Genomic DNA, 18,015 nt, shown 5'->3' with positions numbered 1-18,015 from the left:
GAGCACAACAAAAAGCATTCGAGACAGTTGTTAGGGGTGTGTATGAAACCAAACACACACCTGTGCACACTTAACCCTTTACATGACGTGAAAATATTCCATTAATAACCAGATTCGTAATAATATCAATTCATGTTGGATGACCTTTTCACTCTCGGAAAAAGAGGTGTTTTTCCTGACGCTGCAGTGCTCCTCTCAAGGGTACATCGATTCTACATTTAATATAAACACTACTGTGTGTAAAATAAAAAAATCTGAGGCATGCGTAAAGAAATGCTGTAGACCAAAAATGGCTTTAAAAATAATGAAATGAAATGAAATGAAATGTTTCAACATTAAACAGCAGTAAGACATAATAAATCAATATAACAAAGTCAGTATTTGGTGTGCAACGAAATTCCCTTTGCTTTAAAAAAAAACAAAACATAGTAGTCTCAGGTCCAATGAGTGCAGTTTTATAAGGAAATTCCTCCAAAAACTGAGTTGATTTCAGAATGTGAGTACCCTTCCCGAGACAGATAGACAGACAGACAAATGGATGGACGGACGGGCATTGCCACGATATAATCCCCCTTCAGGCCTTTCATCCAGCGGGGAATAAAAATAATCCTGTCAAGTCTCATGAAATTCCTCCAAAAACTGTGAGAGGATGTGATTTCAGAAGGTGAGTACCCTTCCCGGGACGGACAGACAGACATCGCCATGACAAAAATTACCCTTTGGGCCTTCTGGCCAGCAGGGGATAAAAAAAAATAGTAGTCTGAAGTCCAGTGAGTGCAGTTTAATAAGGAAATGATCTGTAGGTTTTCCTGAGCATCTTACAGAACCAGCCGCAGTTCTTCTGGACACTTTGACTGTCACACTCACTTCTTCATTTTGCACCAAAACCCAGCAGCCTTCATTATGTTTCTTTTTAAAAAAAAAAAAAAAGTGAAAAGTGGTCTCTTATGGAATATACTGCTCAAACATTTTTTTCCCTGTAATATTTAATTTTGTGCTGGGAAAAAAAAACGTTTGGAACTCTAAAATGTTTTTGTGCTGTCGTTGACTCGATAATGTAGAAGTCATAAAATAGAAATCTACAACAAAGTTTGGATGAAAAAAAATAGGAGAGGGTGCCAAGACTTTTGTACAGGACTGTATATGGAGAAAGTGCATCATTAAATGAATATTTTGTCTTTAGTGGACACTACATGCACTGATACAAAGCCGACACTGTAAAGATACAGAAGGTCTTGGCTTGTGTGTTACTCAGGGTACCATCCCAGGTACAGTTTAATGTTGTGTTTTGCTTTGATAAATGAACATGGCAACAGTACAGCAAGGTTATGGACAAGGAAATATGAACTGTTTTTGCTTGTAGTTGCAAAAAAAAATTAAACAACTGATTAAACAATCAATCGGTCAAACATCCATCCATCCATTATCTGTAGCTGCTTATCCTGTGCAGGGTCACGGACGAGCTGGAGCCTCTCCCAGCTGACTACGGGCGAAAGGCGGGGTTCACCCTGGACAAGTCACCAGATCATCACAGGGCTGACACACAGAGACAAACAACCATTCACACTCACATTCACACCTACGGTCAATTTAGAGCCACCAGTTAACCTAACCTGCATGTCTTTGGACTGTGGGGGAAACCGGAGCACCCGGAGGAAACCCACGCGGACACCACCGTGCTGCCAGTTTATTATAATAATGAGATCATATTGTTATATTACAGTCTGTGTTTCTGATTTGTTAACCAAAAGAGACGTAACAGGTATGTACAGTATAAATGCATGAATACTCTTGAATAATTATCTTACTAGCTTGTTCAGGAAATGCTCCAATATACAGTACAACCCCGATTCCAAAAAAGTTGGGACAAAGTACAAATTGTAAATAAAAACGGAATGCAATAATTTACAAATCTCAAAAACTGATATTGTATTCACAATAGAACATAGACAACATATCAAATGTCGAAAGTGAGACATTTTGAAATTTCATGCCAAATATTGGCTCATTTGAAATTTCATGACAGCAACACATCTCAAAAAAGTTGGGACAGGGGCAATAAGAGGCTGGAAAAGTTAAAGGTACAAAAAAGGAACCGCTGGAGGACCAAATTGCAACTCATTAGGTCAATTGGCAATAGGTCATTAACATGACTGGGTATAAAAAGAGCATCTTGGAGTGGCAGCAGCTCTCAGAAGTAAAGATGGGAAGAGGATCACCAATCCCCCTAATTCTGCGCCGACAAATAGTGGAGCAATATCAGAGAGGAGTTCGACAGTGTAAAATTGCGAAGAGTTTGAACATATCATCATCTACAGTGCTTAATATCATCAGAAGATTCAGAGAATCTGGAAGAATCTCTGTGCGTAAGGGTCTTTACAACAGACTGTTGTAAAGAGAAAAGGGGATGTCTCACAGTGGGAAACATGGCCTTGTCCCAACTTTTTTGAGATGTGTTGTTGTCATGAAATTTAAAATCACCTAATTTTTCTCTTTAAATGATACATTTTCTCAGTTTAAACATTTGATATGTCATTTATGTTCTATTCTGAATAAAATATGGAATTTTGAAACTTCCACATCATTGCATTCCGTTTTTATTTACAATTTGTACTTTGTCCCAACTTTTTTCGAATCGGGGTTGTATATCACCATAATACTAGGAATAGTAAAAGGAGAACTGAAGTCATTTTTAAACTTGCTTTATTTCTTAATCAACATGTTATTCAATTACATTTTCGGTTTTAATAACCTTATATCATGACTCGTATTGGCAACTAATTGCAATTAAATATTATACTTATCGGCCTATTCGGTTTTTAGCCATGTTGAATTTAGTTCGTTTGGTCCACGGCAGGCGTCGCTTATCCACGCGATCTTCACGAGACTTGTGTGAGACTTCGAAACGTGAAGTGTCAGCCAGGTGTCAGTGCTGCCATTTTGAAAACTGTTTTCCAAACGAAGTATTGCACAAAAACGAGTTTAAATGACGATTACTGCCTACTTTTTTCAAACTTTCCTGATTGCTACCAAAACAAACAAATCTTCCGGCTTGATCACATCAGCATTCGAAAGAGGGCACGCGTGTCTTTTGACAATGTTGGCAGATGTTCGTGACTTTGATTTCCGCTGTACGTTTTACTTCCGTCCTACGATGTCTCGCACAGGTCTCAGTGAATCTCGTTTACGGCCATCGCTTTGACATATGGACTGATATATTACAGAGCATATTTCAAACACTCAGAACTTGCTATAGCAGCGACAAAATAGCGATCAAAAATGCATTCCTATATTTAATAAAATGAGATAAATAGAATTTTGATCAAAAAAATTTTGCCTTCAGTTCTCCTTTAATATCCCTATGTGTTGTACTGCCAAGGCACAGAACTCATTTCTTTATCAAAGGATCTCTGTCTGGAATTTACTCCCTGAGGCAATTTCCAAGTCTCTATCAGGATCCATTTTTAAACGTAACTTAAAATCACATTATTTTGACAGGCGGCCGCTGCACACCTGCTTAAGTGTGATGAGAACATTTGTAAATAGGGAGTTTGCATGTTCTCCCCGTGTCCGCGTGGGTTTCCTCCGGGTGCTCCGGTTTCCCCCACAGTCCAAAGACATGCAGGTTAGGTTAACTGGTGACTCTAAATTGAGCGTAGGTGTGAATGTGAGTGTGAATGGTTGTCTGTGTCTATGTGTCAGCCCTGTGATGACCTGGCGACTTGTCCAGGGTGTACCCCGCCTTTCGCCCGTAGTCAGCTGGGATAGGCTCCAGCTCGCCCGTGACCCTGCACAGGATAAGTGGCTAATGGATGGATTTGTAAATAGTGCTCATTAGGTTTTGATAACTCCTTTCTATATTTTTTTTCTTAGAATATTTTTATTTATTTTGATATTATTTGTAATTATAATTATTTATGTTTTTTCAGCACTTGCAAATTAGGTATGAAGACCCCATTTTGGCAACCTAATAAACATTAATGTATCACTCATCTCTTGTGATTGCTATCATAATAAATATAGGGTTGATATGATACGATATGATATATGATATGATATATGATATGATATATGATATACGATATGATATGATATGACACTAGTGCACTGTTACACTAATAGTGAACTATACTAAGAGATAAAGATGATCGTGCAGATGAACAGCGTATTTATTCTGCACAGAGTCTCAGTGCAGCTCCTGTGTGCGGAATAAAGGCGTTACTCACCGCCAGAGAGCCGGACGAGGAGGCGATGAACACCCTGAGCACCATCCTACCGTCCCCGCTGCGCGCGCTCACCGTCTGGGCTCCGTACTCCGGCTCGCGCGTGTCGGGATGCGTGTGCGCGCGTCTGGAGTCGCGACACAGGCTGCAGCGCACTTAAAGGCGCGCCCCCGTTGTTGTGGCTGTTTTTTTTTTTTTTTTCCACTCCTCGTGCACTCATCACTCACTGACCCAAATGACCCGACTGACCAGATGCATGCTGGGAAATGTATTCTTTTCCTGAGCAGTCAGAACGCTGACTATCACCTCACAGCAAGAAGGTTCTGGGTTCAAGGCTAACAGGGGGGCTGAACGTTTGGAGTTCTTCTCATCTCATCTCATCTCATCTCATCTCATTATCTGTAGCCGTTTTATCCTGCTCTACAGGGTCGCAGGCAAGCTGGATCCTATCCCAGCTGACTACGGGCGAAAGGCGGGGTACACCCTGGACAAGTCGCCAGGTCATCACAGGGCTGACACATAGACACAGACAACCATTCACACTCACATTCACACCTACGCTCAATTTAGAGTCACCAGTTAACCTAACCTGCATGTCTTTGGACTGTGGGGGAAACCGGAGCACCCGGATAGAGCCCTGCACTCCCGCGGGAGTCCCGCGGGACCCGACGCAAAGCAGTGCGGCGCGGGACAAATTTTGAAAGCTCATTGCGGGCGCGGGCGGGGGGGGAGTGCACAATGCGGGCGCTGGAGGGAGAGGTGATAAGCTGCAGTCCCGCTAACTAAAAACGTGTTTAAAATAAAATTTATAAATTATTAATTTATGTCTATCATATATAATTTGTGCTGGATATTTTATTTGGCATTAATAAAAACATTTTAAGATGCCTAAATTTGCGGATGTGGTCTAATCTCGCGTATGTTTCCGATTCCTTTCCGCTCTTCCGTGTTTGAGATCTCCGATCATGGCAGAAGAGCAGAGCTCCTCTAGTGAAGCTCACAGTGCTTCAGAAGTAAGTGCTGCTTTAAAAAGAGGTACATTTACCGTTAAAAAGTCGAGTATTAGTCCTAAGTATTAAAAGTATTTTAAAAAAGTATTAAAAAGTATTAACTAGTATTAAAAAGGACTGTGTATCGCACAGATTGTTCAATTTAAAGCTAGAAATAGACAGTGTATAATCTGAGGAGCTGGTTGTGGTTGCGCAGCACTTCATATGAGAGGAGAATGAAATCGCGGTTGGAATCATAACGCCACAGACTCGGAAGTGGGAGTGCGAGTGCGCAAAGCGAGAACTGTCAATCAAAGCGACAGCTGTCAATCATGAGCGCATGCAGCACTCAACTTGGAATGTATCAGCAGAATGTCAGAGTCTAAACAATAAACTTACAATAAATGAAGGATCGGTCAGTGGAGAGCTCAGCTAAGCTCAGCATGTTTAATTCCCCAAGCCAATGACAAGAACTTTCGTGAGAAATAATGCGAACGTCTGCATCATGCGGGATTTGCGGGCGGGAGCGGGACAAAATATGGCAGGCGCGGGCGGGAGCGGGACTGAAAATCATAATTCTTTGCGGGAGCGGGACTGCACAATGCGGGCGCGGGCGGGACTGAAAATTCTGTCCCGCGCAGACCTCTACACCCGGAGGAAACCCACGCGGACAACATGCAAACTCCGCACAGAAAGGCCCTCGCCAGCCACGGGGCTCGAACCTGGACCTTCTTGCTGTGAGGTGACAGCGCTAACCACTACACCACCATGCCGCCCCGTTTGGAGTTCTTGAATGTAGAAATCTATAACAAAGTTTGTATGAAAAAATATAGTTTTTTGCACAGTACTGTATATGGATTAAGTGTATCATGAAATAAATATTTTGTTTTTCGTGGACACTATATGCACCGCGAGGTGGCCTAGTGGTTAGCGTGTCTGCCTCTCGACCAGGAGCTCATTTGGGCAGCACGTGGTTTGGCGGTGTAGTGGTTAGCACTGTTGCCTCACAGCAAGAAGGTTCTGGGTTCGAGCCCAGCCGCTGGTGAGGGCCTTTCTGTGTGGAGTTTGCATGTTGTCTGCGTGGGTTTCCTCCGGGTGCTCCGGTTTCCCCCACAGTTCAAAGACATGCAGTTAGGTTAACAAGGTTCTACTCACACCTTGGGCCGAAGTGCCCTTGAGCAAGGTACCGAACCCCTGACTGCTCCCCGGGCACTCTAGTGTGGCTGCCCACTGCTCTGAGTGTGTGTGTTCACTGCTTCAGATGGGTTAAATGCAGAGGATGAATCTCACTGTGCTTGAAGGATTTGTACATCTCACAAACCAGGAAGCAGGCAGAGAAAATCATTAAGGACTCCTCACACCCTGGACACAACCTTCTCCAACTCCTCCCCTCTAGCAGGTGCTATAGAGCAGGGGTTCTCAACCTTTTCTGCTTCGAGGCCCACCCGTTCATACTTGTAAGGAGTTGGAGCCCATTAAAAAAGATCCCCAATTATTTTGGCTCATCTATTCTACTAGAATCTAATAATCTATTGTAAAGTGTATTCATGGGATGCGACATCACTCCCTGTTACAGATCTGAGCCCAGGAATTAAATAAACGCAATAAAAACAAACTGTTTGTAATTGTAGGTGTTGTATTTAAAACTGTATGGATGTGCCAGAAGCCAAACCCATGCATGCAGGTCATTCTCAGCCAAAAGGGATTAATGATCCAAAAGTGGAGTCTGGTCCATTAACACAAGAACTTACTGCCATGTTTGTGTTCAGCAAATAAGCAAGTTATTAAAACCAAGAAGTGGATATAGAAACCACTCAATGGGATTAGATCCTTACACACTAACAAAGAAGGATTTTTCCTATGAGTTGGAAAATTATCCATCTGTTGAGTTCCCGACATCTCAAACTACCTGGTGCTGCAGATATCGTTCTACACGGACACACAGATGAAAACCTGGAAGAGCCTGGAGGAGAACAACTTTTTATATGTGGCCAGGTTAAAGATCTGAGGATCAGGACACTACAAGATAGACGGCGGTAGACAGATCTAAGTGCAGGAAGAGTTTTATTAGTAGGTGTGATATTTACAAAACCAAAACACAAACAAAAGCAGAATCTTAAAGCAGAGTATTTAAACAGCATTATAAATATAGCTAGAAACAAATGTGACTGTGATAATGATAATACTTCGCAATGCCTCTTTGAAAACCGCATACATATCTGTGCGTGCTGATTGCACTCAAATCAGTATCAGGTGTTTCCCATAATGACTGGGTCCCAAGAACATGCGCAGCATGCTCCGTGAGCGCACGTGGCCGCTCAAGCTGCGCCAGACTCAAGTGCGCAAAGGCATGACAGTCAAGTGTTCACGTGTTGTGTGACCACAACTTTTTGCTCACCTGTATATCGCCATGCATCGCCACCAAAATGCCTCATTTTCATCAATAACCCATCGCGAGCTGTAATGTGGTCGTAGCTTAATGAGGCAGATATGACGTTGGATGCCACCCAGCAATTGTACCCGACTACAAGTAAAAATTAGCTTCAACTTGGGAAAAAAATTTGCAGCTCACTAGATGGCGCTTTGTGGCCTACTAATGGGCCATGGCCCAGTGGTTGAGAAACACTGCGAACCAGAACCACCAGACATAAGAGCAGCTTCTTTCCCTGTGCCATTAACATAATAAATAAATGACCTGAACCATCCTTGCCATTATACTACTCTACCACTCGTACCTCCTGTGTCATATTCTCTTGTTTGCCCGACCTCACTGCACTCTGTGTACACTGACTGTCTTGTGTGTATATTTTTGTATAGTGTGTCTTGTCTGTAAATAAACTGCACATTGTCTGCATATTGTATAGTTTATATTGTCGATATTATCATACACACATATGTATTTAAGACCCCAGGTACAACATGCCCAGGACTGTCTGCAGTTTGTGTACCGGGCAGGTGTTGGTGTGGAAGACGCCATCCTCTGCCTGCTACACCGAGCCCACTCGCATCTGGATAAGGGAAATGGCACAGTGAGGATCCTCTTCTTGGACTTCTTGAGTGCCTTCAACACCATCCAGCCCCTACTGCTTCAGGACAAACTGAACAGGATGCGAGTGGACCCCTGCCTGGTCACCTGGATCTCCAGCTACCTCACTGACAGGCCGCAGTACGTCAGGCTGAAGGACATCACGTCTGACACTGTAATTAGCAGCACCGGAGCACCCCAGGGCACGGTGCTGGCCCCTCTTCTCTTCACCCTGTACACCACGGACTTCTGCTACAACTCAGAGCTGTGTCACATTCAGAAGTTTGCCGATGACACAGCCATCGTTGGGTGTATCAGTGACAACAGAGAGGAGGAGTATAGGAGCCTGGTGAGGGACTTTGCTGTGTGGTGCAACAGGAACCATCTGCAGCTCAACACCTCGAAGACCAAGGAGCTGGTCATTGACTTTGGGAGGTCCAGACCAAGGTCACGACCAGTTCTTTTTTTTTTTTTTATATTTTTTTGGGTTTTTTCACCTTTATTGGATAGGACAGTGTAGAGACAGGACAGGAAATGAGCAGGAGAGAGAGACGGGGAGGGATCGGGAAATGACCTCGGGTCGGAATCGAACCCGGGTCCCCGGATTTATGGTATGGCGCCTTAGCCACCTGAGCCACGACGCCCCCACGGCCAGTTCTGATCGAGGGAGTCGAGGTGGAGGCTGTGGATTCCTACAAGTACCTCGGGCTGTGGCTAGACAGCAAGCTGGACTGGACTTGCAACACCAATCACTTATACAGGAAGGGACAGAGCAGGCTATACTTCCTTAGGAGGCTGCGGTCCTTTAACATCTGCAGGAAACTCCTGTGGATGTTCTATCAGTCTGTGGTCGCCAGTGTCCTGTTTTACACCATGGTGTGCTGGGGGGGGCAGCACATCCAAGAAGGACACATCCAGGCTGGACAAACTGATCAGGCGGGCCGGCTCTGTGGTCGGCATGAAGCTGGACTCTCTGGTGATGGTGGCAGAGAAGACGTCTATGGACAAACTATTGAACATCATGGACGATGCCAGTCACCCTCTGCACACCGTCATCAGCAACCAGAGGAGCCTGTTCAGTGACAGAATGCTCCTTCCCAAGTGCAGGACAAACAGACTCAAAAACTCCTTTGTCCCTCACGCCATCAGACTGTACAACTCCTCGCTGGGGGGTAGGAGGGGGAACAGGAGGACAGAGGACGGGAAGGAGCAGTAGCCTAGCCTAACAATAAGCAATACCGGACAATGTGCAATATAATGTGCAATATAAAGTGCAATATCTTTCCTGCTTCCCCCCCTCCCCCCACACACACACTTACCCTAACCCCACTTCTTCCCCCTTTCCCCCCTCCCCTTCTTCTCTTCCCTATATCTTATTCTTTTATATTTGTATATGTAAATACTTAATTTATTTTAATTTATCTAGAAGTTTTCTCTATTTCTTTTCTCTGTTTATCTGTAATGATGCTGCTGGAATCTTAATTTCCCTGAGGAACCCTCCCAAAGGGATCAATAAAGTTTTATCTAATCTAATCTATATATTTATATTATACAAGGATGTGAATGATGATTGGTCAGGGTCAAACTTGTAGTATTTCCAGTCTCCTGATAAAAACCCAGCAAGCATTTATGACACAATGATCACCTAATCTGGCATGGTGACCATCGTGAAAGACAAAAACATTGTGTGGTCTGATCTCAGCATTAGACTGTAAATGAAGTCTTGGAGTAGTTGTTGGGAATGTCAAGAGCCATTTATTTGGAACTCAGGTGAATTCATTTATACTTTAATTCCCCCAGATTGTGTTATACAATGCTGTATGGACAGCACAAAACCTGCTGGTGTCAGGGCGCAGGCACTTATGGATGCAAGTGCAGGGGAGAGTGGGTGCGTCACAAACTGTAAACAAAGCCAGATCAGGAAACTGGAGACATAGTCAGGGATGAGCAAAGGTCAGTCGATTAGCAAACAGAATATCAGAGATCAGGCAAGAGAACGAAGTCAGAAACAAATGTAAACAGAGTCTAATAACAGGAAGTCAGGCAGATAGTCAGGTACAGGTAAGGTCAGGTACTGGGATATAGAACAATACTTCATGTTGACTGTGTGTGAGAGCTGACCTTATATAAGGGAAGTAATTGTAGGTAAATGAGAGACGGGTGATGTAGTTAATACTCTGGTGACGAGGGGCACTGTGATATTTGGGAAGTGTAGTCCAGAGTGGCCATGTTTGGAGGCTGCTCTGAAGTCAGGTTTTCAGTGCTGTTATTGACAGCTGTAAGTATTAAATAGTCCAAATTATTTACTTTATTGTTCCATTTACGCAAGTGCACTATTGGACAATGTCACTTGAACCAAACTTTTTGACACTTCTTTTTACAATTCTTCTTCTTTCAGCTGCTCCTGTTTGGGGTCACCACAGCAGACCATCCAGATCCACATGTTTTTAATTTGGCATAGGTTTTTTACACCAGCTGTCCTTCCTGACGTAACCCTCCCCAAACTATCCAGGCTTGGGGCTGGCACTAAGTATGTACTGGCTTGTGCAACCCCAGTGGCTGGGTATTTTTCCTTAATCTGCATGTCTTTGAACAGTGGGAGGAAACCCATGCAGACACAGGGAGAACCTGCAAACTCCACACAGAAATACCCTATCGGCTGTGAGGTTTGAACCCGGAACCTTCTTGCTTGTTAACCACTGCACCACCGTGCCACGTAAATCTGGAAATTACACAAAATGGGGGAAAAAGACAAAGAATAGTTGTTGTACCCTCTCTGCATTATGATGCACATATGTTTCAACAGGGACAGATCCAGCCCAACAATCTGACAGATGCACATTTGCAGAAATATTTTTACTAATTTTACCAGATCGCTATTGATTTTTGTCTTTAAGGTATGCTAATGTACATTATTGAGTCAACTAAACAACTAAAAAGTCAATTAAACAATTTAAAAAAACTACTGACAAACTGGACTAGAGCTGGTGACAAACACGAGTTTGGTTTTTTTTGGGGGGGGGGCTTGGGGTTTTTTTTTTACCACAGAAATAAGAAAATCTACAAAAGACAATGCCCAACTACTTCATTATTCTACAGTATCCATCAGGAACATATGTACACAAATTCTACTCTACTACAATATCGAACAACAAAAACACTTGGCCTGGGTAAGTCTTGTTTTTGTAAGTTTGAAACTTTGTCCCTCTATCAGCGTGATCAAGAGACATATGTACGAGGCGTATCAGATGCTCGCTGGTCGTGCTGTGAAAATTCTCCATGCAGACGCTCGTCTACGTTTCCAAACCTGTCATTGCTTAACTCTTGAATATTTTCTATCGTGAATACTATCATTAAAAAGCTTATAATCTCTGCTTTCCAAAGAAATGTATCTGGTTAAGATCTGTTCAGTACTTTGGGAGTAACGGCAGGTTGAAGTCGGTACAACAGAGTAAAAACTCTGCTCGCGGGACGTCGGGAAACTGCCGGTGCTTTTTTTTTTTTTTTTTAGTCACGGGAAAGCGGTCAGGCTCTCTCTCTCTCTCTCTCTCTCTCTCTCTCTCTCTCCTGATCGGTTTCCCACTGGATTACTCATCAATATCAATCAGATCACTTTTATAGGGATGTTCTCTCACTCTCACTGTTTCTGATGAAGGATTCAGCAACATTTTCCCTCTGCTAGTTTTGATGTTCTGATTCACGGGAGACTTTGAAGTGAGTTTTCAGAGCTTTACCTACTTATTTTTTTTTTCAAATCAAACTAATTCATGTAAATAAATAACTATTTTAGAATATAACTGGAGTTGTTTTGATAAAAAATATTGAGATCTTAGTGGTCGGAATGAGATTGCAAAAAAACGGAAGTCGGAAACGCGAGTGTCAATTTCAGTTGAGTTAATGTGAATTGTTTACTGGATGCGGATCAGACAGTTTTTTCAAGGTTCGCCTTGAAAGCTGTGAATATTAATCGAAATAATCATTTATATTCTTTCATATAAACACTAGTAGGCCCTACTTCTGAGAAATACAAAGCCCTACAGAGCACAAAGAGGGGATTAGAAATAATCTTTTTTTTTACTTTTTTGAGTGTACCGATTTAACGGTTTACTGTTATTTAGCTTACCCTTTCTTGTCTTTCTTGATGAAAAATGTTCCAAGTTTCCCTTGTTTCAATGTTTTCATCGCCATTGTCACTGATCGTTCTGCTGTTGTTGCATGATCAAACTAATGGTAGAATCATCTCTTTCTGGATCATTTTATTGGTTTGACCTAGATATGTTGTCTCAGGTCATGCTATACAAAGCATCGTGAGAATACAGGTAATTAGGTCAGGTAAGTATCACCGTTTAACACAGGTGGTCAGATCCTGAACCATTGGTCTGTTGGTTGAGCGTGGCTATAGCTCATGTACAGTGGCATGCAAAAGTTTGGGCACCCTTGCTGAAAATGTCTGTTACTGTGAATAGTTAAGTGAGCAGAAGATGAACTGATCACCAAAAGGCATAAAGGTAAAGATGATATATTTTCCACATATTTTCCACAAGATTACATTTTTATTTCCATCATTTACAGGCGTAAAATACCAAAAAATGAAAAGGGCCTGAAGCAAAAGTTTGGGCACCTGACAAGGTCAGTACTTAGTAACACCCCCTTTGGCAAGTATCACAGCTTGTAAACACTTTTTGTCGCCAGCTAATAATCTTTCAGTTCTTACCTGGGGGATTTTCACGTATTCGTCCTTGCAAAAGGCTTCCAGTTCTACAAGTTTCTTGGGCTGTCTTGCATGCACTGCTCTTTTGAGATCTATCCACAGATTTTCAATGATCTTTTAGGTCAGGGGACTGTGAGGGCCAGGGCAAAACCTTCAGCTTGTGCCTCTTGAGGTATTCCATTGTAGATTTTGAGGTGTGCTTTGGATCATCGTCTTATTGTAGGACCCATCCTCTTTTTAACTTCAACTTTTTTACAGATGGTGTGATGGTTGCTTCCAGAGTTTGCTGGTATTTATTCGAATCCATGCTTCCCTCAACCAATGAAATATGCCCTGTGCCACTGGCTGCAACACAACCCCAAAGCATGATCGATCCACACCCATGCTTCAGAGTTGGAGAGGTGTTCTTTTCCTGGAATTTGGCACCCTTTTTTCTCCAAACATACCTTTGCACATTGTGGCCAAAAACTTCTATTTTGATTTCATCAGTCTACAGGACTTGTTTCCAGAATGCATCAGGCTTGCTTAGATGTTCATTTGCAAACTTCAGACACTGAATTTTGTGGCTAGGACGCAGGAACGGTTTTCTTCTGATGACTCTCTCATGAAGGTCATTTTGTTCAGGTGTCGCTGCACAGTGCACCACCACTCCAGGGTCTGCTAAATCTTTCTGAAGGTCTTTTGCAGTCAAACAGGGGTTTTTATTTGCCTTTCTAGCAATCCAACGAGCAGTTCTTTCAGAAAGTTTTCTTCATCTTCCAGACCTCACCTTGATCTCCACTGTTTCTGTTAACTGCAATTTCTTAATAACATTACGATCTGAGGAAACAGCTACCTGAAAACACTTTGCTACGTTCTTGTAGCCTTCTCCTGCTTTGTGAGCATCAATTATTTTATTATTCAGAATGTGAGGGAGTTGCTTAGAGGAGCCCATGGCTGTTGATTTTAGGGACAAGTTTGAGGAGTCAGAGAATTTATACAGCTTTGAAATCTGCATCATCTGACCTTTCCTAATGAAGAATTTGAACAAGCCACAGCTCAATAAGCTAATTAAGGTCTGGAACCTTGATAAAAGTTACCTGAGAACTCAAATGTATTGGGGTGCCCAAACTTGTGTTCCTTTTCTTTTTTCACTCTCCAATTGTACAAAACAAAAATAATACACAAATCCTGCATAAAACACTGAAAAGAAATATGTCGTCTTTACCTTTATGCCTTTTGGTGATCAGTTCATCTTCTGCTCACTTAACTATTCACAGTAACAGACATTTTCAGCAAGGGTGCCCAAACTTTTGCATGCCACTGTAGCTGGCTAGCAGTAAAGCAAACAAATGCCCCGTGACTGATGCCAAGTGGTGCACTTATATTTATGACTGACGCATGTGCATTGGTTGCATCGGTCTGGATCCGTCCCTGGTTTCAATGCAGAAGTGTAACCCAGTGTTGTAGTTTTGAATGTGTATTGTGTAGTGGCATGTTGAGAACATTTCATACTTGAAGTAACTCAACTTAGACTTCCAAAAAATATGTCCTTTTCTCAGTAAAGAAAGAAGTATTGAAATTCAGCAGAGATAACATTATGTAAGCACTGAAGTATTCCTTTAAGATCTCATCTCCTAGCAGCCTAATTCTCTCTGTGTTTGTCCATCTTTATTCCCGATACACTCTGGAACGTTTTAGGCATGTCACATGCGTGAGTCAGAAACTGGCCTGCTATTGTAACTTCTCACCGAGCATTCCACAATCCAGATGTTCCACGTCTCTGGAGTGCCGTCGTGTTTAATGTCTCATCACACTACCACACTGACTAAGATGATGCTCAGACATGATCCTAAACATTTCCATTGTCAGCTGCAGGGGTGTGCGTGATGTCCGTAATGTCCTTTGAAGACTGAGTTAATGGATTTATCAGTGAAAGAGTAAAGGAAGAATTGTTATTCGTGTTGCGGTTGATATTGTAATATAATATGTATTGCTGGATAAAGCTTGGTGTGAGGGCTGTGTGTGTCACAATCCTGTCTTGAGTAGGCTAGATGTGGGCGCATGAAGAAAAAAGACGTAGTATACATAGGCTACAATTATACACACCTCTCAAATACATTGAGCTCAGCTGTTGTCAAGGTGAAAGACAATTACTGAGTGTGTGTGTGTTGCATTTAAGAGTAGGTTGAATTGATTTGGGCGTGAAGCTGCAGTGAACTGTGCGGTTATTTAGAGGTCAGGGTAACTGAGCAATATGTAAGGAATAAAAAAAATAAAGGACTTAAAGGACATGATGCAGGCATCGAAGTTGATTATTTTTCATTCCAGCATGTCCCAAAGTGTGTTGTTGCTCATACCATGACAATTTTCCACTGATTGGAAGCTTTATTAATTAAAGAATGACAGATCCGATGTTGTATTCCTTTATACACTGCAACCCCACTATAACAAACTCCTTGGGGGACGTCCAAATAGTTTGTTATACTGAAAAGTTCATCATACTGAAATGGATCCACTTATCCCATCAAACACTCACTCTTACGTAAAACAAGACTGTGGCAGCGGGGGCATGGTCAAGCATCGGTCTGTGAAAGGAGGGCAGAGTCAGGGAAAGTAAGTGGCAGAATCACTGCACCTGACGGGAATTAACCTGTGTTTGTGTGTCTTCCCCAGTGACCGTGCCCTATAAGAGGAGAGGGAGAGCAGAGGAAGGGAGCTCTCCCGACCAGAACACGTGTGTGTGGCGTGTGTGTGTATGAGCGAACATGTAAAAGCTGAAAAGCTGAAAATAAAAGAGTTATTGAGAACTCAGTTCTGGCCTGCCGTGCTTCTGTGCTCCACCCACCTGGTATAATACTACAGTGTTGCCGAAACCCTGGAGAATTTGCGGCAGGCCCAAGAACGTCAAGTCTGTCTGTACAACAGGGGCACGCGCCTTAGGGAGTTCACACTGGGAGATAAAGTACTCATGTTGTTGCCCACGTCGAGCTCCAAATTAATCCCCAGGTGGCAAGGACCCTTTGAGGTCACACGGCGAGTCAGGGACATCGACTATGAGGTGAGGCGAACGGACAGGGGTGGGGCGTTACAGATTTACTACCTCAACCTGTTAAAACTTTGGAACAAGGAGGTCCCCGTGGCATTGGTGTCGGTGGTTCCAGAGAAGGTGGAGCTGGGGCTGGAGGTTCAAAAGGGAAAATTGACATCGCCCACCGCTCTGGTCCCCTGTGGAGACCATTTCTCCCCAACCCAGCTCACGGAGGTAGCCCAGTTGCAAACAGAATTTTCTGATGTGTTCTCGCCCCTGCCCGGCCGAACCCACCTCATAGAACACCATAGTGAGATGCCCCCGGGGGTAGTAGCATGCAGCCGCCCTTACAGACTGCCCGAACACAAGAAAAAGGTGGTTCAGGAAGAACTCGAGGCCATGCTCGAAATGGGCATCATTGAGGAGTCCCACGGTGACTGGAGCAGCCCGGTGGTCCTGGTTCCCAAGGCTGATGGGTCGGTCTGGTTCTGTGTGGACTATAGAAAAGTCAACGCGGTGTCTAAGTTTGACGCATACCCAATGCCTCGTATTGACGAGTTGCTCGATCGACTAGGCACGGCTCGCTTTTATTCGACACTGGATTTGACAAAGGGATATTGGCAGATCCCCTTGATTCCACTATCCCGAGAGAAAACGGCCTTTTCCACACTGTTTGGCTTACACCAGTTCATCACACTTCCTTTTGGGCTGTTTGGGGCACCCGCTACGTTCCAGCAGCTTATGGATAGGGTCCTCTGCCTTCACGCCACCTATGCGGCTGCATACCTGGACAACATTATTATTTATAGTAATGACTGGCCGCGGCACCTAGAACACCTAAGGGCCGTCCTTGGGTCGCTGAGGCGAGCGGGGCTCACCATAGACGTCGCCAGACCCATTTTAGGGTAGCTCCAGCCACCCTATCTTATGGCAAAGCCACCCTATATTTTTTGCCCTTTTTTAAATTATTTATATTTTTATTTTTTTTCCCAAAAAAAACAAAGGCAGTAAAGCACTGAACATGAGCCATCAAGAATGCAAGTTAATCCGAACAACAGTTTCTGCTTGCTTATTTATTGTTTAATGCAATATTATTAATATCGTTATGATTCCTCCTCATTGGCTCTGTGTCAAGCGTCACGTCGAGTGGTAGGCTAGTAGGACTTAAAAAACTACGCGGGCATTCTGCAGCAGGCGCGGTGCGGGCTTCCATTGAGTTGGGTTTGCAGAGAGTCAGAATTCTATGCTTTCATTTGCAGACACACACGGTGAGATTGTAATTTGATGTCAGTGGTTTGCATTTGCTTAACTTTACCTAGGCTATACTGAGTCTTCTGTAGAATGTTTACATGATGATTTGTGAAGCACTTGCCCTCTTCAGTTTGTGCAGGAATGCATGACACCTACCATTGTTTTTTTCACATTTTTGTAGTTTAGCTGGTGAAGTTGCTTCAGCAAGCAATTAAATGATGAAAGCAATTTTAAAATAGAATAGAAATGGTGGGAAGTGTGTCCCCAAGGTGTGATGCTCTTGAAATAATGAATTGATTGACAGCCTTAGTAGGTGCTCTGAAAAATGTTCGGCGCGCGCTGCGCGCGCACAATACCTTTTCTCCTCTGGGTGCTAAGCTACCCCTGTCTCTCAAACCTAGTGACGTCCCTGGGGCTCACAGCCAACCCGAAGAAGTGTACGATTGGACGGGTGGAAGTATGGTATCTGAGCTTCCACTTGGGCAATGGGCAGGTGCGTCCCCAAATCAATAAGACAGCAGTGATTGCAGCCTGCCCGAGGCCCAAGACCAAAAAGGGGGTGAGACAGTTCCTGGGGCTGGCTGGCTACTATCGTAGGTTTATACCTAATTATTCGGACGTCACCAGCCCGCTGACTGAGCTCACTGAAAAGGGGGCACCAGATCCGGTCCAGTGGATGGAGCAATGCCAGCGGGCTTTCTCTAAGGTAAAGGCTGCACTGTGTGGGGGGCCACTATTACACTCCCCTGACTTTTCTCTCCCCTTTGTTTTGCAGACAGACACATCGGACAGATGGCTGGGGGCTG

General features: G+C 43.5%; 1 protein-coding gene across 1 annotated transcript in view; it reads right to left on the bottom strand.

Moving 5' to 3' along the window:
- Positions 1-4,409, bottom strand: part of sh3bgrl2 (SH3 domain binding glutamate-rich protein like 2) — a 41,993-nt gene extending 37,584 nt beyond the window's left edge. The window contains exon 1 of the mRNA XM_060937025.1: positions 4,227-4,409. Within this exon, the coding sequence (XP_060793008.1) occupies positions 4,227-4,271 (45 nt within the window). The 5' untranslated portion in view covers positions 4,272-4,409. The remainder of the gene's footprint in view (positions 1-4,226) is intronic.
- Positions 4,410-18,015: the final 13,606 nt, after the last annotated feature.

This window comes from Neoarius graeffei, chromosome 13, assembly GCF_027579695.1.
Source record: "Neoarius graeffei isolate fNeoGra1 chromosome 13, fNeoGra1.pri, whole genome shotgun sequence".
Classification (NCBI taxonomy): domain Eukaryota; kingdom Metazoa; phylum Chordata; class Actinopteri; order Siluriformes; family Ariidae; genus Neoarius; species Neoarius graeffei.
The sequence above is the reverse complement of the archived record's forward strand: the minus strand, read 5'-3'. Positions and strand labels throughout refer to the sequence as shown.